We start from the raw sequence: 21,818 nt of genomic DNA on the forward strand, positions 1-21,818 counted from the left end.
GAGCAGCTTCAGTATCTGGTTTCACAGAGAGGTGTTTGATTCCTCCGCTGCATGGGAGCGAGGTCAGGCCACTTGTGTTGGAGAGAGTTACCCTTTCACATAATATTAGTAGTCTAGATTAGAGGCGCATGACCATCCCTGACACAATGCCCCTTGACCATGGAAACAAACAATGGTCGGGAGGACATGTCACCTTAGATGTCTGGAACTGAGCATTTCTTCTTTGCTAATATTTTATAAACAATGCAGAAAGGAAAAAGGCAAAGGGAGACCGACAACAGGTCTTGAGGCAATATTGTGCAGCTTCAGTCATATTTTTGTGATAAACATGAAACTTTTGCATGCTTACGACTATCCTGGGCAGTTTCACTTATGGCGCTTTTCCACTTGTACCTACTCAGACCGACTCGCCTCGACTCCACTCGGTTTGGTGCTTTTCCACTAGGGGTCTATTGGCCGAGTAGATACTTTTCTGTAACTACTCTGCCGAGGTTCTAAGCAACTGAGTCGGCTGTATCTGACATCATCACACTACAGGCCACCGATTGGTCGGGGGCTTGGAGTCAGACGTCTGAGTCAGGATGTGACATCAGTGAAGGAGCGACTCTGACGGCGGCTTCTTGTTCATTTTATTCTACCAGCAATGGCAGCAAAAGTCTGTTTCATGATCCAACTCTGAGGTGCAGACGTTCATAAACCTGGTGCTGAGGAGAGAATTAAAAAGGGATGTAGACGGGCGATAAGGAACGACCAGATCTACCAGGAGCTCTGTCACTTCATAGCTGCTTGCGGCTAACAACAGATTTTTTAGCAGCGCCGAGACAAAAAAGAAATGAAAAAGCGTTGCCGCTTGAAGCTTCTCTCACTCTAATTTTTTTTTTAAAGATTTTTTTGGGCTCTAGTGGGCCTTTATTCAAGTTGCAGATATGAAGGGGGTTAGAGAGAGAGAGAATGGGGATGACATGCAGCAAAGGTGCGCAGGCCGGGATTCGAACCTGCGACCGCTGCAGGAGGAGGACTGTAGCCTCAGTATATGAGCCGCTGCTTAACCCACTGATATCAAACACAAGTCACAGACCCAGCAGCACATCTATCATCTCCTCCAGGTTCTACATCTTTAGTGTTGTTGTCTTCTTCGTTTAGATCACACAATCAAATACGTCACAGCAGCTTCACTCCAACCTCCTACTTCTGCTCCAGGTGCTGAATTGTAGTGGAAAAGAAACCAGGCCGAGTTGAGCCGAGATGAGATGAGTAGAGCAGAGTAGGTGTTAGTGGAAAAGTGCCACTAGGGGTGATAAGATCCATTATCAAGCGGCCCTCTTCTCAAGAACAGCAATAAAATGTGTCGTAACTGTTAACTCTTAATGAATCACTGCTGTTGATCCTTAGGATTGCCTCTCAGCCATCCCCGTCCAAAGTCCTGCTGTGTTCTCTGATAAGGTAGACGCTCTGGGTACTGAGGTCACTCCGCTGCGCACCCTTGCACACCCTGGTTGACTTCTTCAGCAAGGATGGATCCGCTTAAGGAGAGCTTGTACGAGAACCCGTATGAGAACCAGAATGAGACACCGGTGTTGTATGAGACCGCCTACGAGCCGACATACGAGGCGGCAAACGAGCCGACATACGAGGCGACAAACGAGCCGACATACGAGGCGACAAACGAGGCGACATACGAGGAGCCTTCCCGCCTGTATATGAACACGCTCGCTGAAGGAGGAATACCCGCTCCTCCGTCACCGCCACCACCACCACCTCTCATGTCCATGGACAGGCGCGGCAGTGCGTCCTCTTCCTCATCCTCATTGTCTGCGTCCTCTTCCCATGCTGAAGACAAAGAGAAGGAAGAAGTCCAGGACTGCAGTATGCAGGAGGAGGACGGGAAACACACAGACGAAGAAGAAGAAAAGGCAGAAGAACGGGTGGAGGAGAGGGTCAGCACCATGGAGTTAAATTGGGAGGGAGGGTCTCCAGTGGTGGATCAGGGGAACTCATCACGCAGGTCTTCGTCCTCATCCTCCTCCTCATCATCGTCTTCTGAAAAGGAGCAGCCCGGTTCTGAGGGGGACGAAAATAAGGTCACACTTTTCGTTAAGGTATGGCACAAATACTTCCACGTTTGATGAATGCAAAGTGCTTTTATGGTGTGATTTGTGTACATAATTTTGCCGAAAAATAGTCCCCTGATTTTCAGTAAACCTTTGGTCAGTCGTGATCAGTGAGTCGTGTGAGAGTGTGTTCACGTGCAATGGGTTGGTCAAACTTCTGGATATGGAAATCTGGATATGGCTCTAGCTAATGTCCCATTGGTCCATTTCCGTTTGAATATGAGTTTGCGTCTGCACATTACACAGAATACAGACCATCTATGGATCCATCCGACCACTTACCCAGGCGGAAGATACATCTGGGCTTCATCCAGGCTACTTTTGGCCCTATGGCGTTATGGCTCTGTGTTGTATGGGCGAGATTCTGGCTTTTTACATCATATGAGGCAAAATAAAATGTATTTTTCAGTTTTGGACAGCCATACTCACCCTGGGTCAAGATCGTCGTTGAAGGCCAAACGTGGGCCGAAGAAAACTGCACATGTGTGGGATCTACCTACTCATAATATCTACACACATATGCACCAATCAAGTTTATGTAATCTGCACACGCCACTCTAAAGTCCAGTTATATCCGAGCATCGTAAATTTCATACTTTGAAACAACCAATTGAATTATAGCAATATAACTGAGACCAAAGTCTACTGATGGTGGTATATAAGTACTTACACGCCAGATTTAGACGTCTCAGAGTGTTTCATTGTTAAACCACAGAGCATAGCTTATAGTGGACAGAATGAATCTAACAAATCTAACATCACTTCAACATTAATGTAAAAGTTTATTTGAATGTCAAACACATGTAGAAAAGTGAATCTTTGTTCAGATTCAGCTAAAACACAAGTTTATGGCTAAGTGGCTATCAAGCTTCCCCTCCGTTAAATGGTCTGCTCTTGTCTCTTTAGTTCTTTAGCTCTTTAACTCTGGACCATCCATCCATTTTCTACTGCTTACTTAACCTTTAAGGCCTAATCTCAGGCTTATGTTCTTGGATGAAATTTGCCCCCTGTACTGGGGGCTTCTGGGTATTAGGAGATCAGGTCACAGAGCCAAAGGCTTAAAGACAAACACCAGTATTTTGGGAATTGACTTAGTTGTTGTCAATTTTGGAGTTTAAAAATGGTATATACCGGGGCAAAGCCCCTGCGAGCCACCATTAGTTGGGTTTTTGGATGCACAGAGAAGAGAACGTTTAGTAGCCTGTTTTCAATCTCCATTGTGTTGCACATTCCCAAAATGTTGGTGTATCCCTTTAGACACGGATCCCCCAGCCACCCTCTCCCTAGGCACCTCTTATAGCCCTCCAAGGAGGTACACAGAGTCGTTCCCAAGCCAACTGAGAGATGCTGATTTCTATTTCTCTGCACAGCTTTGAATGTTAGTGTAAGTCAGGTTATTTTGGCATTGATTCACCGCCAAACGTACTGTATTGATCCGAACTATTTCCCACCTGCCTGGGGTAAATTGAAGTGGCGATGAATTGATTCGTTTAAAAAATGCAACCGTAAAAAGAAAATGAGCAACTCAGAAAGACAGCGCGTTAAGTGAGATAGTTTTAGAAATTATGGCAAGAAAAAAAACTGTTCAAAAATGATTACATTCTTGCTGAGAGATTTTTGTTTCTTGCTAATAGATTTGGGGTTTTGATATATTTGGCATTGAATTGACGCCCCAGTGTTGACGAGGAGGGACTGTGCGTTTTCTCTGAACAAAGATCAAACCCACTCAGTGTGTTGCCTTTCAGCTCAGCTCGTTCTTTACAGAAATGGACCAGTTTTAATCCGTCTGTTGACTTCTTCCTCCGTTTTATCCCCACTGATGGACAAAACCCTAAGACCTTTTAAATAAAACAAAAAAAACATGCAAAAAAAAGCTCCCTGTTCAATCCTGTCTTTACACCTGTGGTTATAGCAGCTGGTTTTACATGAAACACATGAAACTGAAGCACCACCATGGTAATATTTGATGAATTACTTAAAACTTCTGAAGTTCAGCCACCAACAGTTGCTGTTGGTCCATTCTTAGGCACAATATTGTCGTTATTCATCATTTAACAGGCTCAGCTCGGGAAAACAGCCCATTCCTGATAAAAACACATGAACTACCTTGGTGCTGCCCCCATTTGGTCTGGAGGGGAATGGTTACATAATGTGCCTTTAACTGATTTTACAAAAAATGCATAGTCTTGTTTATAATTCTTGACAGAACAGAAGCATGTAATTAAATTATGTTGAAGCACCTCATTTCTAACTAATTAAACTAAAAATGTTTTTCTTTTTTAATCAATTCTTAATTCTTTCAGTTATTCATCCAAGGTTGTATTCCATATTATTACATACTAATATTTAGTTAAGCGATTCTGGGTTATATACATTTATTTAAAATTGATTAAAATCACATCAAGAAGAAAGAATTGTTAAATTTTGATACAAAATACACAAATAAGTGATTTTTCTGCCCGTCTTTTCATTTATTTCCTACTCCCTCTTGTCTTTGCACACCTTGAAAGGTAATCTCGTTTGCTGCTGATAACCTTTGAGATCTTTGGAACTGTTTATCTGCTCATCAGCAGATTTAGTCAATGTTCTCATCTTCGGAAATCATTCCAGGTTTCACCCACGATAAACTTTATGGTTTTATTCGCTCGGCATAAATATTTCAAAGGCATCCCAGCAGTTAGACGACATGCGACGAAGGAACAGCTGCGTTGCTGAGATTTAATAATCTGTGATACCAAACTGTGTGAGATAATTAACTTCCACTGATAGCTCTCTGGAAATTGATAAATCAGCACCTTGTTAGAGAAGAAGCTAAAACAAACAAACAAACAGCATTTGCAATCAATCTAATGAAATATTACTTAAATATCCAACAATTTAAAATTGCATTGCATGATTTCTACACGGGACCCCACATCACCACACTACCACCCCTGTGCTTTGCTGGGGGTTCTGTGTCATTGCTGTGGAAAACCTGATCAAGTTCACAAATATCTGCAATCAAATGGTGCGCGGAGGGTGTGGGGAACGACCGTCCAGGCGGAGCTATAGCAGTAATTAGATGGCACAGGTAAAGGTATAGAAGAAGTTTAAAACAGCAGTAACAGCCTAAGTTTCCCGCCTCTCATTCTTTGATGCAAAACTTCAAGTCTATACATTGATCAAGTGCATTGAGCGAAGATGAATCATTCCTACAGAAACCTGTTGAAGGCATATTGATCATCATCATATTGATCAGGAGAAATGTGATAAATCTATCGCTAAAATTTGAAGATTGCAGAGTATTGAAAGAAGAAATTAAAGTTTCCGCTCAGTGCTGAATGAGCTCATCTTTATTGCATTAAGCCGCCATGCTCGGCACAGATCAATATAATTACAGTAGTTTTCAGACCAAAACACTTTAAACTGTTTTTCCAACTTAATTTAACAGAATAATTGTTTTCCCATTGCTGTTAACATGGGCAAGCTATCTTACCCATGTAAGCTCGTGAACTATGAAGATATGACAGTATATCTCGCAGGCTGTGTTTTAAACATAAAATCTTTTCATTCAATCTTTTTTCCTTTATTTTATCTGATGCCACCCCCCCACGCTGACAACAGCTCGACCTGCTCAGTCTCTGTCTCCTGTTTTTTATTCTAGTATTTCTATCAGCTTCAGAGCCCTCATGCAAGACACAACTGACATTAATCTGCGTTTCTGTAAAGAAAAACTGAAACCTGCCCACTCTCGCGGCCCCAAGAGCAGCGATCCTCGTGGAAGATGAATGTGTGCACCCAGATGTTGTCCTTAATTATTGAAGATCGAAGCTGGAGCTGATAAGTGGCCACTAGTTCTGCAGAGTCAATACAGATGGTGCTGAGTTTTCCCACTGTGCTCAATATTATTAGTACGGAAGAGTATTAGGGTAAGGCAGGAGAAAAAATATTTGAGAGGGGGAAAAAAAAAGTATTGTGCACTTCAAGAAAAAAGTTTGAAATGTCGAGAAAAAGTTGAAATTTCAAGATTAATGTTGAAATACAATTTCGAGAAAAAATTCGAAATGTCGAGATTAATGTTGAAATACAATTTCAAGAATAAAGTTGAAATTTCGTGAATAAAGTTGAGATTTTGAGAATAAAGTGGAAATGTCTCCTCTGGCCCATCAAATCCAGTTAGGAGAGCGACTGACAGCTATGCAGCAACAGCCGTAACTAACTAACTAACTTACATCCTAGGAGTGTCTATAGGCCTACGAGGCATTTTGTAAAGACAGTTACATGTGCTGCTTGTTATAGTCTCAGAAGGTTGACTTTATTCTCGAAATTTTGACTTTTTTCTCAACATTTCAACTTAATTCTCAAAATTGTACTTCAACATTATTCTCGACTTTTCAGCTTTTTACTGGACATTTAGACTTTTTTCTCGAAGTGCATAATGAAAAAAAAATCTTCCTCCTCTAAAATATTATTTTTATTTTTCTCCTACCTGGCCCTAATACTCTTCCGTATATTAGTGAGTCTCAACGACCAGTGTAAATTGGACTAATGATTCATCGGGTGACAGTCACCTGATGGTGAGTCAAAGCTGTAAGAGGTGGGGAGGGCAGAGAAGCCTTGGGTGACGCTCTCCCTCCCGTCCCTCCTCATGACATTACCACTTTCCCCGACACCCCTGCCCTGCCCCATGAAACACGGGGTTATTTTTGCACAACACAGACACGGCTCACTGCTGAGTCCTCGGGTACAACTTGAACCATTCAGCCACCCCCCCCACCCCCTCGCTCTCTCCTTGTCTCACTCACACTCCCTGGCACTAGTCCTCAGCTGACACTGAGAGCTGTTATGGGACGGAGGCGACTGCACCGAATGGACCTGGAGTAGAAACTGCTCAAACACACGGACACACACACCAAACACACAGCAGAAGAAGAAAACACTGGGGGGAAAACACACACACACACAAACAAAGCAGATACATTTCTCAACCATGACGGATGTTGCAGCCGAGGAGGACAAGGACCCCGATATTGAACTATTCGTCAAGGTGGGGTTCTCAGTGTGTGCCGTGTTGGTGTGGTGTGATACAACATCCGACCTTATTTCACCTTTAAACCAACTACATTCCACTAATATGACCATTTTCGTACATTACAAGGAAAACCGAGCCCACAAAGTCTGTCTTTATAACCAATAAAGCGACCTGCATGTGTTTTTGTGGCTCTGTCAAGCGCACGCCTGGCAATGGTGTTGTTGTTGTTGTGTGCAGATTTTTCCAGGCGTTAACCTGACACCCACGTGCTTTGACAATCTCTCTCGTTCGCTCCCTCTGAATAATTACTGGGGTGCTTTCAACCTTGAATGGTTTCATTCTTTAATCTGCAACATGCATGCTAAAACCCCTCTGAAGTTTTAAAATCGTGTCTGTTTAACAAAATAAATGGCTACCAGCGCATTCTCATGAGAGAAACTAAAGTGTGATGAGATCCAGTCTTTTACTGAAGTCTCCAACGACCTGTTTCAAACCTTTATTCCTTCTGCTAATCTAATTAGCATGTTACTGCAGTAATTATTGTTATTATTATTATTTTTACTCATCTTTACCATCTTTCTGTTGATGATTTTAAATTTTGGACCTCGAATGGTTGAGACGGTCTTTGTGAACTGATTTTAAATATATTCAGAGTGATGTAATAGTTGTAGCTTAACTAATTAGCATTCTTGTGCTAAACAGATGAAGCGGTTGAAGCTATGTTGCCGCCTTTTTTGAAAGGATGAGGGTTTGTTTTTTGAAGTTCCCGCATCGCTATTTTTGTTTTACGACTTTTTGTTCCAGGAAGACAGCAGCAGGTCGTACGAATCAGTGCAGTCTCTCAAACGCTGCTGCTTCATGCTGGTAGTTAGCTTCACGCTGGTAGTTAGCTCCTCCCGATAGAGCCCCTTTCTTTTAGTTTTTTTTTTCTTTTTTATGCAAAGAGCAAACAAAAAAAGCCATCTTTTATCGCGCTGTCTCACAGTCCAAGTAACTATGGCGACGGGTAGCATGTCCTTACGTAGAAACTTATACTGTGGTGGTTTTCTGGATAAGAGAAATCTAGGTTTTTGGGGAAATTTTTGAAATTAAGTTATAGTCTCGTCACACAAGGAAGAGAATATTCACCCTTTGAGATGAAGTGTTGGGTAGAAGAGAACATGATTTCTTGAGCTAATATTGCTACAGTGGGCCGAAGCCAGAGGTTCATCTGAGCAGTGAAGCGGCTAACGGAGGCAGTGTGGATAATTCATGCTGGACCGGTGTCTCGTTACAGTGTCCTGTTGCAGGCTCGGCACGCACACATTCATCCCACTGGTTATTGTAACTTGTGGAAACAGACCCAACCTCAAATCTGCCCCTGTAAAACAAGAAAGTTACACTCATTGATTTGATTGGTAAAACATTTTGGTTTCCGAAATGTGTGCATTGTTTCTGTGTGCCAGCCAGCGTATTGAGTTCCTACAGTCATCCCTTTCGATATCAAAATGTGCAGTCTCGTACTCTTTCTGTTTCTGTTCAGCAGGTCTCACCATGTGTGTGTGCTTATGTGTTCGTTTACAGGCTGGCAGCGATGGGGAGAGCATCGGAAACTGTCCCTTTTCCCAGCGGCTCTTCATGATCCTGTGGTTGAAAGGAGTCGTTTTCAATGTCACCACTGTTGACCTAAAGAGGTAATGATATAATATACTGAATTATCACATGAATAAACACTTTTGTGGCATTCTAGAAAAAAAAAGAGGGCTGGTGTCCCAAGTATGCTCCTCCCTGCTACTGCTACTCTGGGTTTCGCTCCAGAGGACCAGGTTTGTTCACAGGGTGTTTGTTGGGAAAATGAGTATCTACAGTAAAGTCCAATTCCCAGTCCCTTGCTGTACTCATTCAGGTGGAGAGGGGTTCCCCTAGCTTGTGTTGGTGCACTGCTTGATGGATGTCCTCTTGCATGTCCTAATTATGACACCAAGTACATCTGCCTTGGCTGAGGCTGGTCTTGCAGCGGACCAAGATGTTGTTTAGGCTTGATGGACTGTACTCAGAGGACAGGAAGCCCCACGTGGCTTCAATGATGAAACTTAAACTACTTGACTCCACGTTCCAGACGTTGCTCCATGTGAGTTTCCTCTTCCCTTTGCTCTCCCATCTCATCCAGCAAACCTGCCTGGCTTTTCCTACAGCTTTGGTACATTGGACAGCTTCTCCCTGTCGCCACACTTCCTGTATCACCATGGCTTGGCGTTCAGGAGCAGTTGCCTTTTGTCAGGTAGATGTTTTTGTCACCAGGCCAAGCTCCCATCTGCCTTGCTGAATGTTGCCTACCATATCTCGTGGCAGTGGGTGGATTTTTGCATCCAGCGCTGCTGCAGCTGGGTCCACTTCTTCTGTTTTGTTGGAGTAGAATAGGCGTAGTTCCAATCGTAAGTGCCAACTTTGGCACACTTGGATTCTTCAACCAGGCGAGAAACTGGCAGTGAGAGGGCTCCATCGCTGTATTGCCCGACACCACTGAGCCACATTGTGAGACGAAGCCACTTCCTCATTCGAGTGTTCAGCAGCCTCTCCCGGTGATAATTCGGCCTCATACAAGGTCGCTGGCGACAAAACCTGGAGTAGGAATGCAAACTGAAATGTGCTGGGTGTCTTTGAGCTCTGTATTGTACTACTACCCATTGATGGGCTTCATCACGAATGTTGGGATTTGGAGTCACTGACATGGAACGGTTTGTTTGGGAGCTGGCCTTGGACAGTCGAGATGCTGCAGGGTTTGCTTGGCTTAGACTCAATCTGTGCCCACTTGAGTTTCTGTAGCAGCTGTCTGCTGGATATTTAGCTGGAAGACCCGGCCCATTCCTCAAGCATTCAGTCATTTTCCCACTCTTGAAGCAGGAAAAGTTACAACTGTAACAAAGATATTACAAGGCAAGCAAAACAGATGTTCTGATGCTCAGACTGCTCCTCCAACCTAGTTTTAAATAGGCTTTAAAGAGCATCAGACAAACTAATGCAACATTTACGCTAACTGCAAGTCATAAGTTTGAACTTAGCTCTCAGTCACGTGACAGATTAAATATTAAAAAGTCAAATATACTCATGAAAAATGTTCTTAATGAACAGGAAACCTGCTGATCTCCATGACCTGGCCCCAGGGACACACCCGCCCTTCCTCACCTTCCAGGGTGAAGTCCTCACCGATGTCAACAAAGTAGAAGAATACCTGGAGCAGATGCTGGCTCCACCCAAGTAGGCCTCACACACCCACAAACATGCACACACACGCTATATTGATCATGGAAGTATCCTAACTCCGCGTCAACACCTCTCCCCGCAGGTATCCCAAACTCGCAGCAAAGAACCGGGAATCCAACACAGCAGGAAATGACATATTTGCCAAGTTCTCAGCCTACGTCAAAAACACAAAACCAGATAAAAATCAAGGTGAGCAACAGTTTCATGCAGCACATACGGTGCAGTCCCTGGAGGTGTGGGTATACTATTAATTCAAGCCCTTTTAAGTTGTCTATACAGCAGACGATGTTTTATAAACATGTAAGAGTCAAAGGTGGCCCAGTATCCAGATATCCTGATTTTTATTCTTAACCCCATAAACAGTTAGTTACACACAATGTGCCATGGTTTTATCGTCTGCCTGGACTGTCAAGCCCAGCCCAAACATGCTATTGGCATCATTTACAAGGTCCAGTAACAAAAATAGGACATTTAAAATTGTGAAAGGACATTTTTGTTTGAATATCTCGCTTCATCTAACCTGTTGTAATTCAAAGCAAGCTAACTAAATTAACGGTAGGTAAGAATGTATTTATTTTTTCATCCCAGACATGACCCTCCCTAGCTCTGCCTCTGATTAGCTCATCACCCTCATGCCTTAACCTCACCGATCTAACCAACAAAGGCAACGAGTGCTAACTAGAGGCAGCTTAGGGTGGATCATACCCTCACCTTCCTGTGAAAGAAAACTGAGCAATAGAAACAAATTTGCAGTTCATAAGAACGTGTTAGATATACTGTAGCTCACAAAAGGAAAGTGATGTCAAAAGTCTAAGCATCCATCGGTCCACAATAAAGTTGCTTTCGTCAACGAAAATTATGACTAAATATTGTCGTCAATGAACCTTTATCACCTGAAGAAAACGAGACGCAACGAAAATGCTGGTCATTTGACGATAATGATAATTAAATATATAATGCAATATCGTAGAGGAATAAAAAAGAGACTAAAATGTAAATTACAAAATAAAAACTCTGCTAAAATCTGTCTTCATTTTCATTGACCAAAACGAGATGAAATGTTATAACAAAGATCCTTAACATATATTTTTTAAGTTGTTTGTTTCCTCTGGTTTAGTCTTTAAACCAGTTTAGTCTTTAGATCTTTGGATACACTTTCACTACATAAACTTTGAAAAGAAAACCGAATGTGTTGTCGAAAAATAAAAAGATGGGGAGAAATGCGGAAAAATAAATATGTTGTAAACTCAAATTAGAGTCTTCTGTATCTGGAATGAATGTATTCTTGAGTCTATAAGGTAACAATAATATAATAATAAGATAATCTTGTTTGAATTGTAGAACGGGTTTGGCTAAGTACAATCTTTGACTAAAACTAGACTAAAAGGGACAATTGTGACTAAAATAAGACTAAAATGCTCAGACTTTTAGTCGAATGAAACTTGACACGACTAAAAGGAGAATGAACGTGATTAAAACTAATAAAAACTAAATTGATAGTTTGACCCAAATACTAGACTAAAGCTAAAATTAAACAGGCTGACAAAAACAATACTATCAGAGATTGTTAATAAAATAGATAGATTTTTAAGAGGCCAGTTTACACAACTCCAACACTGCAGAACCCACGAGTATTAGAGAGGATTTAAAACACAGCTGGAACTGATATATGTGACGTTGAACAGCCAGGGTGTCCATGGAAGAGCGCCTCTCCATGAAAAGATCACTGCATATGTGTTTCGCCAAAGAGCACGTTGGCAATCAGCAATGCTACTGGTGAAATGTTGAAATAAAAGAAAAAAAGACAGTTTATCAAAACTAAATTATAATCCCAGTCGTGAAATATGGTGGAGGAAGCATCATGATTTGGTCTTGCATCGCTGCCTCAGGGTCTGGACCACTCATCGGGACAGTTTTCTTTTTTTTTCTTACCACTGTAGCATTTAAAATAATTAACATAAACTCTGGTTTATTGTCTTTAACCAAACTTGTGAGTTGAAACAATACGGCGTTCCTTTCAGCACTGGAGCAGGCCCTGAACAAGGCCCTGTCTAAGCTGGACGACTACCTGACGAGTCCCATCCCCGAGGAGCTACAGAACGGCCGCCACATCGGCGAGGGGGAATCCTCCCGCAAATATCTGGATGGAGACGAGATGACGCTGGCTGACTGCAACCTCCTCCCTAAACTCCATGTTGTCAAGGTGACGGCCTTTGATTGCGCTTTCTCTCTTTTTCCAAACGTTTGCCATAGATGGAAGTGTTAATATGTCTTCTTCTTTTTGCCAGGTGGTTGCAAAGAAATACAGAAACTATGACATCCCGTCTGAATATAAGGGGCTGTGGCGTTACCTCGGCAACGCCTACACCCGAGACGAGTTCAGCAACACATGTGCTGCTGACACGGAAATCGAGCTGGCCTACAAGGACGTAGCGAAGAGGCTTGGAAAGTGAACCCTGCACTGAAAAAAAAACGATGCTATGTTTGTTTCCTTAAAGATTTCTTATAGATCATAAATTTAAAGAAAACTAAACTCTGTGCATGACGCTCATTTAAACACTGAAGTCCTAAATATTGTTGAATATGGTGTAAATACGATCCATCAAATTTTTTTTTAAGGTGCTGTGCAGCTGCAGATGAATGATGCCTTGACATTTGTGTAGTTACAACGTGAATATATATCTACAATTCATCAGAAATTATAGTGCGAGGGAAAAAAATCCTTAAAAGGTAATTGAATCAGTCAGGCTTGAACCACTTTGACCCTGGAGCGTGGTAAATTCCATTTTTGGCTTTCCCCAAACCAATAAAATCTATTTATATACATTTACACACATGAAATACAAACAATATAACTGTTTTGAATTAGTTTAACACCAAATGTAGCAGCGAAGCTGATCAGCAAAGCCAGGAAGTGATCAAACTGACCTGCAGCGTTTGCCAGGAACAAGCAGTTTATTCTTTTTAACATGACATCCAGTACAATACGCCCCTACGGATCATTTGAAAACAAATATCATCTTAACTGGCTTGCTAGATTTGATGAAATGTGTTAAAAACTGCTGCCATATCTTTTTAGACAGTCCCAAGCTGATTCGGCACTGTTTTGAATTTTGGTTAATCGGGTTTAACTTTGCGTCATATTGTAAGGATCTTAATAGGTTTTGCATGTATAATTTCTACACAACATCCTACAATATAATGTTTTCTTTCATTAAAGACTAAACTCTCAAAACAGCTAAATGTATTTACAAGTGCAATACTTGGTTTTCTTAATAAAGGGATCGGAATTTTTTCAGAAAACAGACTTTGGCAAGACATTACTTTGTTAAATATCGTGCAGATCTTGCACACTATCCATACCAAACTTTTAGTGAGCGTCCTTGGATTTTTAAGCTTTTAAACGCATGGAAAATGTGTCCAGGTCCAAAAACAGTTTTTGCAGTATCCAGGAATCTGAGCAGAAGTGGTGCATGAAGGACAATAATCCCCTCTACCGTTTGGATCTATATATATCGTCCTTCTTTGCAGCACAACTCAGTATCTCTGTGGAGGGTCAAATTTAACAAACATTTTAGCCATTACTACAGCAAAGTAATCACAAAACAAGTGTAGCGTTCCTTACGAGACGCTGCTGCTATCTGAAAGTGCAGCAAACGTTCTCCGTCTCTAGTAGACGACGAGAGATTAAAGTGACTAGTAAGTGAGACATAAGCATGTACAGGGTGAACAAGGGGATTACCCAAAAAAATGGAGCGAGAAGATCGTAAATACTCAGGGACCGATGAGACACAGGTAGCAACAATCAACACAAAAACAGATGTGTAAGGGACATTTCAAAATAAAACAGGAAATCAAAACAAAATGAACTAAACACAAATCAACAGCTTTAAAAAAAAAAGGAGCAGAGCAATAAATCAACTAAAATCCACAGTTTGAACTGTTTTCTTTCAAGGTTTCAAGGAGTCGGACCGATGTCTTACATCAGGATTGAATTGTTTTGGATGAAAATACGATTTCCCAGCTTTGTGGGTGTTTTTTTTTTCTCTTTTATCTTGCTTAAGTAGAAAGATCACCGAGTCAATGTTTGTCTTCTGTCTAAACTCTGCAGGTTCTGTTTCTACGTAGCGCGACTTTATCGAAAGAGACAAATGCTAAGAATGTGTTTCAGCCAAAGTAGTTTATCTTTTGCTTTTCCTGCCAGTTTCTTTTAATCTGGCTAGTGTTTTTTCTTCTTCCTCTCCTCACCTGTTTTGCTTCAATGCACACTGACATTGGTGCACGTCTTTTGATCACAAGTGCCTTTAACGAGAATCAACTTCAACTCTTTGTGTATGTACAGTGAAATGTTTGTTTGAATGTAATAAGGTGAATAAGGTGGTATAATGTGAGTTTTCCCCGTTAACCAGAGATTTTCCTTCTGCGCGGAGCTGTCTGATGATGATGATGATGATGATTATGATGATGATGATGTCTGTAAATCAGCAGCAGCTATATTCATATTTCCTCTAATGATTAGAACCATGAATCTGGTGTGTAGATTAATTTTCTTGTTTGGAGAATAAAGCTATTTTCTCAGAGACTGGCCTTGAGGACTTATTTTTTTAGCAGGTTAACTTCCTTGTTTTTCGTAGGAATGTGAGTGTGTGTGTTGACATGTAAAAGATTAAAAATAATCACCTTCATGTCTGATTTGTTCATGTAAATGTACCCTGGTGGACATTTGCACTTAGCTAAGGTTAAGAGTTTAACTATGGATTAAACCGCTACGTGACATAAATCCTTATATAGTGAGGTGTTTCTGCTTTTTGTTAAATTACAACACATTTTAATTAGCCATTAAGGCTGGTAGAGTGACCTCTTGTCTTGTCTGTGTATCTTAGTATCTCTTAAAGTGTAATTTCACATAAATAATTATGGCTCCAACACAACACAATTAGTTTTATTCATTTTTGTGGACGTGAAATCAGTGTTGTATGTAAATTAATCCAGTAAATGCACTCTCCAGGGTCTTAATTCACTAAATTTGATAAATTAGATGCAACAATTACGTTCATCTGTGATCCCAGCTCTGGGTTAAACCCGACCGAATTTTTAGAGTTTTGGCTTTATAGTTATATAGTGAATGTGAAATAACACTTTAAGATGTGATAAGAAAGTAGACTTTCAGGTTTAATTTGATATGTTTCACAAAGTTACAGCATTTACCATCCAGTAGTTACAGCTATTTTGAGCACCGTACCCCTAAGCACCCTTTGTTGGGTTTAGATCAAGAGAATCATTTGGCCATTTTCCTTTCCTTCAAAAAGTCTGGAGTTGCCACGTCAGTATGTTTAGGGTCATAAACACTTTGGAGCCTTTGACAATGAAAGTACTTTGCTTAAATTGGCTGTAATTCCTAAACAGTAATTGCCGTATTTTGTGAAACCTCTTAAATTAAAGCCGGAATTTGCACTTTGTTCACATCTTGATGGTTTTATTTAAAACCCATGGTGGTGATGTATAAGAGCAACATCATAAAAAGCCTTTAATTGTCCAAGTACCTCTGGCTGTAAATGTAAATTAGCCACAGTGTAACTGATAGCAGTCAAATGTTTGGACAAAAGAGGATTCAAACAATATCTCACATTTTAGATTTTTTTTTTAATCTACCATTTGAGGTCTTGTTGGCATAATTATGCCATGTTATCTGAAGATCTGCTAAACTAAGTAAAGAAAATAGCAGTCTGTCAAAAAATGTAAATTACAAAAAGAAAAAGAAGAAAAATGCTTTGATGAAAATGATGAAATGAAAGCAGTACCAGGACGGGAAGATCAAGGCCTAGCTCTGCTGCGGAGGATCGCTTAGCCTTCAGAAATCACTTCAGATTAGAGTCTACGTGGACACTTCACACGTTCATGTCTTAACATCATCTGTTCTGAGGAGTGTGAATTGGGGCTTTCCAATCAGACTAATGCAAAAAAAAACTGGAGGAAACTTGTTAGAAAGATCAAGACATTGACTTCAGACTGGCAGAATTATGTACTTTGGTTTGATAAATTCTAATTTATTAATTCATTTTTTTATTCAGAATGCTCTCCCATTTGGGAAATGGGGAAAGTGGAACAAAAATGCATGAGTGGGTGTTTTTTTTCCCATTGCAAAGCATGGGGCTATTTTCTGATGACTGTTTGCTGCTTATTTCAATCTAAAGACACTGAATCAGCATCAGCACCACAACATTCTGCAGCAACATTGCAAAAAGTACCAGTCATACTAAAAATCGTAGATGTTAATAGTAATCTGCTTATGAATATGATGATAAAAAATTCTGCTCATTTACAGATAAATAACGTGCCATTATCACTCAATAACCTTACAAGCTTAATTAACAAAATGTAAGGATGAGCGGTGCAGTTCTCTGGATCTGCCTCTGTGTACATACTGTATATCTTTGTAGATTTTACTTTCAGTGTTTTGATCTTTGTTTCTCCCTTTACTGAAGATATTTGTAATTCCTAACTGAACGAAAAGAGGACCAGGTTTCTGCAACATAGCCTGGTGGCCAGCAGAGGGCAGTAAAGACAAAGCTTGCACTTGTTCGCCTTTATCACAGGAACACTTAGGGATCGTCCTGCATTATGTTTCTTATTGTTTTTTTTTTAAATTAATTAAGTATTTAATTCATGTTTATATCTACGCCTACGATAGAGACTTAAAGCAGCTTTAATCAAGGGACAGAATTTCTATGATCTCATTCTGTGTGTGAACTGAACATGTAATTGCATCAAGCAGGCTAGAAACTATAGACTAATTGTAGACAGATCTTTAAAGAATAAGTAAGGGATAATGCCCGACAAGGTGTACATTATCATAAATATATGGACGACGCGGGGGCGTGAACCGTCCAATGCGAAGCAGAGGATGGTTTCATGCTTTAATGTGTTTTCAGTTGAAATCATTAGTTTTATAACAAGACACAGCTGAGCGGACTATTTAATCTCTCGTCTGCAGCCGTTGGAACCTGGTAAATTACAAAGTTTTTTAACAGGCCATAACTCAGTTTCCTTGGTAACGGGAGATATTCTAGTCCGCTCAGCTCTGCTCGGCTATTTTCTTTTCTCTCCTCTTCTGCATCCCAGTCATCAAAATTGTTAAATTCACCAAATAAATTACAAGAAATTACAAAATCCCTCATGTGGCCGTCCTGCGGTAGCCGGCTCTTCTTCTCTGAATCTCCGTTGCCTTGGTTACCACCTGCCAGTTGATCCAGCGCAATGATATTAATTTTATCAGGCAATTTGACCAGCTTGTTTTCTAGGTGTAGGTTATAAGTGATAACCTACACCTGCCAGCCAATCAGAATCGAGTATTCACACAGACTGTGGTATAAATAATGAAAAATAAGAGCCCTAAAATATTATATGCAATTAATGAATAATATATATCTTTCACATAAAATTGCTATTTTATTAGACTGCAACTCAATTTGGATGTAGCTAACCAATTTGTAACAGCTTATGCAGTGTTCTTATTTCACTGTATAATTTGATGTATAAAGTTTTAATGAATATATCTACCTATATATACAGGACTGTCTCAGAATATTAGAATATTGTGATGAAGTTCTTTATTTTCTGTAATGCAATTAAAAAAACAAAAATGTCATAAATTCTGGATTCATTACAAATCAACTGAAATATTGCAAGCCTTTTATTATTTTAAAATTGCTGATTATGGTTTACAGTTTAAGATTAAGATTCCCAGAATATTCTAATTTTTTGAGATAGGATATTTGAGTTTTCTTAAGCTGTAAGCCATGATCAGCAATATTAAAATAATAAAAGGCTTGCAATATTTTAGTTGATTTGTAATGAATCCTAGAATGTATGACATTTTTGCATTACAGAAAATAAAGGACTTTATTGCAATATTCTAATTTTCTGAGACAGTCCTGTATTATTTATATTTCTTATCTGTTTGCACTGTTTTGCACTGGAAAAGTGATGCTGCTTTTAATCTCAATGTACCCACGTATAATGAAAATAAAGTATTCTATTCTAAAATGTACAAAATAAAAATCAAATCAAATATATAGGTTTTTTAATGATTGATCATTGATACTTTCTGAGGCCATACTAAACTACGGTTGTACGTTTGGTGATGGTGAGTGAACAGGCGGACGGTGCCTGAGTGTGCCGTCGGCGTGGTGGGCGGAGCCAGCTGGCAGCGCTGTGCGCGGCGCCGTTTACCCCGCCAGAGCAGCTCCAGGTCCGGCTCCGCACGGCGACGTCTCCCGCTGCCTTTCACCGAGTCTCCGAGACCCCACCACGGCCCCCCGGGACCTCATACCTGTACCCCGCGCTGCCAGATGGACGCACTGCACAGGTGAGCTCGGTGCTGTCACCGTGACCGCCCGGGGAGGCGGCTGTGTGCGGGCGGAGAGGCGCAGTGTGTTGGGGAGAGTGGGCGACCCGCCACTGCGGCGCTGCGGGGTGGGAGATGCGAGCGGCCCCCGGGTCGGGGGTCGTTTGGTGGTCTGTTGGCCGGATGCTAACGCTAGTCGGGTCTGGTCGCAGACCGTGCTGACGGTCGCAGCCAGTCGGGAGTCGGTCGGGAGTCAGTCGGGAGGCAGTCGGGGTCCCATTGTGTTGGTCGGTGTCTCAGCTCTCTGCTAGCTGGTAGGAAAACCACAGCGTTCCTCGCGTCATTTATTTATTTATTCATTAATTCATGTATTTATTGAAGTAATAAGAAAAGGCTCTGACCTCAGTGACAGGTTTTTCCTGAATAACAACCTGTGATGGCGAAGCTGGTGGAGAACTGGTGGGTTTACTGGAGAACTGGTGGAGAACTGGTGGTTTACTGGAGAACTGGTGGGTTTACTGGAGAACTGGTGGGTTTACTGGTGAATTTACTGGAGAACTGGTGGTTTACTGGAGAACTGGTGGGTTTACTGGAGAACTGGTGGGTTTACTGGAGAACTGGTGGAGAACTGGTGGAGAACTGGTGGTTTTACTGGAGAACTGGTGGGTTTACTGGAGAACTGGTGGTTTTACTGGAGAACTGGTGGTTTTACTGGAGAACTGGTGGAGAACTGGTGGTTTTACTGGAGAACTGGTGGTTTTACTGGAGAACTGGTGGTTTTACTGGAGAACTGGTGGGTTTACTGGAGAACTGGTGGAGAACTGGTGGTTTTACTGGAGAACTGGTGGTTTTACTGGAGAACTGGTGGTTTTACTGGAGAACTGGTGGGTTTACTGGAGAACTGGTGGAGAACTGGTGGTTTTACTGGAGAACTGGTGGAGAACTGGTGGTTTACTGGAGAACTGGTGGAGAACTGGAGAACTGGTGGAGAACTGGAGGTTTATATGAGAACTGGTGGTTTACTGGAGAACTGGTGTTTTTCTGGAGAACTAGTGGGTTTTAGGGGTATGCAAACAAGGGTACCTCACGATTCGATTCGATTTCGATTATTGGAGCTTCGATTCTTCGATTATAACGATTTTCGATTCGATTATTGGGGCCACGATTCTTCGATTATTGTGATTTTTTAATGCTTTTTTCCATACAAGATTGATTTTGTCTTCATCTGTGGCTACATTTGTAAATAAATAGCCAATCAATTAACTCAGTTCCTCTAACAACACTCATTAAGTAAATAACAAGGTTCTTTGAACATTTGACATGTATTTTTCAAAGACACAAAATAATTTATTTTATGACTATGTAAACATTTGCTCTTTGACTTACTTAACTTTGACCAGGGAAAGCTGCACTTGCATGAGAGCGCCCTCTATTGGCGGAAAACACTGAAAACGGTCAAGCCCTGGATTTAATGAGTTCATTAATTCAAGTAAACAAGATATGTACTTCCATCAAATTTATTTAGTTTAAACATATCTGCCATATTTCAAGTGAACAATAAGAAATGTGCATTCTTGAAAATGAAATGATTCAGCAGCTTATTCAGTCTGGAATCTGGATAGGATAACTTAAATTTTTTTTTTTTTTTTTTTTTTATAATTTATTCCAAATCGTCACGTGACGCATCGCGATGCATCGACACATCGATGAATTGCACCCACCTCTAGTGGGTTTACTGGAGAACTGGTGGGTTTACTGGAGAACTGGTGTTTTTCTGGAGAACTGGTGGGTTTACTGGAGAACTGGTGTTTTTCTGGAGAACTGGTGGGTTTACTGGAGAACTGGTGGTTTTACTGGAGAACTGGAGGTTTACTGGAGAACTGGTGGGTTTACTGGAGAACTGGTGGAGAACTGGTGGGTTTACTGGAGAACTGGTGGTTTACTGGAGAACTGGTGGAGAACTGGTGGGTCTACTGGAGAACTGGTGGAGAACTGGTGGTTTATATGAGAACTGGTGGAGAACTGGTGGTTTATATGAGAACTGGTGGTTTATATGAGAACTGGTGGTTTTACTGGAGAACTGGTGGTTTTACTGGAGAACTGGTGGTTTACTGGAGAACTGGTGGAGAACTGGTGGTTTACTGGAGAACTGGTGGAGAACTGGTGGGTTTACTGGAGAACTGGTGGGTTTACTGGAGAACTGGTGGGTTTACTGGAGAACTGGTGGAGAACTAGTGGTTTTACTGGAGAACTGGTGGGTTTACTGGAGAACTGGTGGTTTATATGAGAACTGGTGGTTTTACTGGAGAACTGGTGGTTTTACTGGAGAACTGGTGGTTTTACTGGAGAACTGGTGGGTTTACTGGAGAACTGGTGGGTTTACTGGAGAACTGGTGGGTTTACTGGAGAACTGGTGTTTTTCTGGAGAACTGGTGGGTTTACTGGAGAACTGGTGGGTTTACTGGAGAACTGGTGGGTTTACTGGAGAACTGGTGTTTTTCTGGAGAACTGGTGGTTTTACTGGAGAACTGGTGGTTTTACTGGAGAACTGGTGGTTTACTGGAGAACTGGTGGTTTACTGGAGAACTACATGACGGAGATATTGGGATGACTGTATGAATGATTGTATGTATTTGTATGTTTGATTGTCTGCATTGTAATGTCTACTGGTTTCATATTCCCAACGTTACCACATTGCACTGTACATTTCATTTTTCCTTCATGAACTTTGGGTCCCCTCCCAAAAGCTTTCAATAGCCTACTTTTTGAAGACTCATTCATACATGCCAAAGGACCATTATAGATGTCTGATTGGTCTCAATTGTATACGTTTATTTGAATGGCTATGTATGAATAAACTGAGCTGCTGGGTCATCCTCGTGTGTTGCACTCCCTTGTGGGTTTAGATCAGTTTTTTAAGAGATGCTTCACAGTGAAAGAGTAAACCAAGCTGCTCATACACAAACCTGCTTCTTATTTCCCAGGGAAGATGGGACGTAAATTCAATATTGTTTTACAAAGATTCACAAGTGGAGGCTAATTGAATGCATTTCTTGGTTTAAAAAAAATAGGCAGAGGGACTGCGAGAGAGCTATTTGTGTAATTT

General features: G+C 41.2%; 2 protein-coding genes across 3 annotated transcripts in view; both read left to right on the forward strand.

Moving 5' to 3' along the window:
• The first annotated feature begins 1,454 nt into the window (after positions 1 to 1,454).
• Positions 1,455 to 13,172, forward strand: clic5a (chloride intracellular channel 5a). Of its 2 annotated transcripts, none has more exons than XM_061715650.1 (6): positions 1,455 to 2,099; positions 8,686 to 8,795; positions 10,234 to 10,359; positions 10,448 to 10,554; positions 12,387 to 12,568; positions 12,654 to 13,172. In XM_061715650.1, the coding sequence occupies exons 1-6, from the start codon at positions 1,515 to 1,517 to the stop codon at positions 12,816 to 12,818; spliced, it is 1,275 nt and encodes a 424-aa protein (XP_061571634.1). In that variant the 5' UTR covers positions 1,455 to 1,514; the 3' UTR covers positions 12,819 to 13,172. The 2 variants fall into 2 exon arrangements, with proteins under 2 accessions (XP_061571634.1, XP_061571635.1); XM_061715651.1 differs by lacking the exon at positions 1,455 to 2,099 and adding an exon at positions 6,914 to 7,137.
• A 5,419-nt stretch (positions 13,173 to 18,591) lies between these two features.
• The window catches only part of mgat5 (alpha-1,6-mannosylglycoprotein 6-beta-N-acetylglucosaminyltransferase), a 114,062-nt gene continuing 110,835 nt past the window's right edge, over positions 18,592 to 21,818 (forward strand). The window contains exon 1 of the mRNA XM_061715719.1: positions 18,592 to 18,733. The gene's annotated coding sequence lies outside the window, so the exon portion shown is untranslated. The remainder of the gene's footprint in view (positions 18,734 to 21,818) is intronic.

This window comes from Cololabis saira, chromosome 24 (genome assembly GCF_033807715.1).
Source record: "Cololabis saira isolate AMF1-May2022 chromosome 24, fColSai1.1, whole genome shotgun sequence".
NCBI lineage: Eukaryota > Metazoa > Chordata > Actinopteri > Beloniformes > Belonidae > Cololabis > Cololabis saira.

Bases quoted from the DNA above. Each gene is read 5' to 3' on its own strand.
- clic5a (XM_061715650.1), top strand. From the start codon at position 1,515: ATGGATCCGCTTAAGGAGAGCTTGTACGAGAACCCGTATGAGAACCAG. The intron at 2,100-8,685 runs GTATGGCACAAA...GTTCGTTTACAG, and splicing joins AGGTCACACTTTTCGTTAAG to GCTGGCAGCGATGGGGAGAG. The intron at 12,569-12,653 runs GTGACGGCCTTT...TCTTTTTGCCAG, and splicing joins CTAAACTCCATGTTGTCAAG to GTGGTTGCAAAGAAATACAG.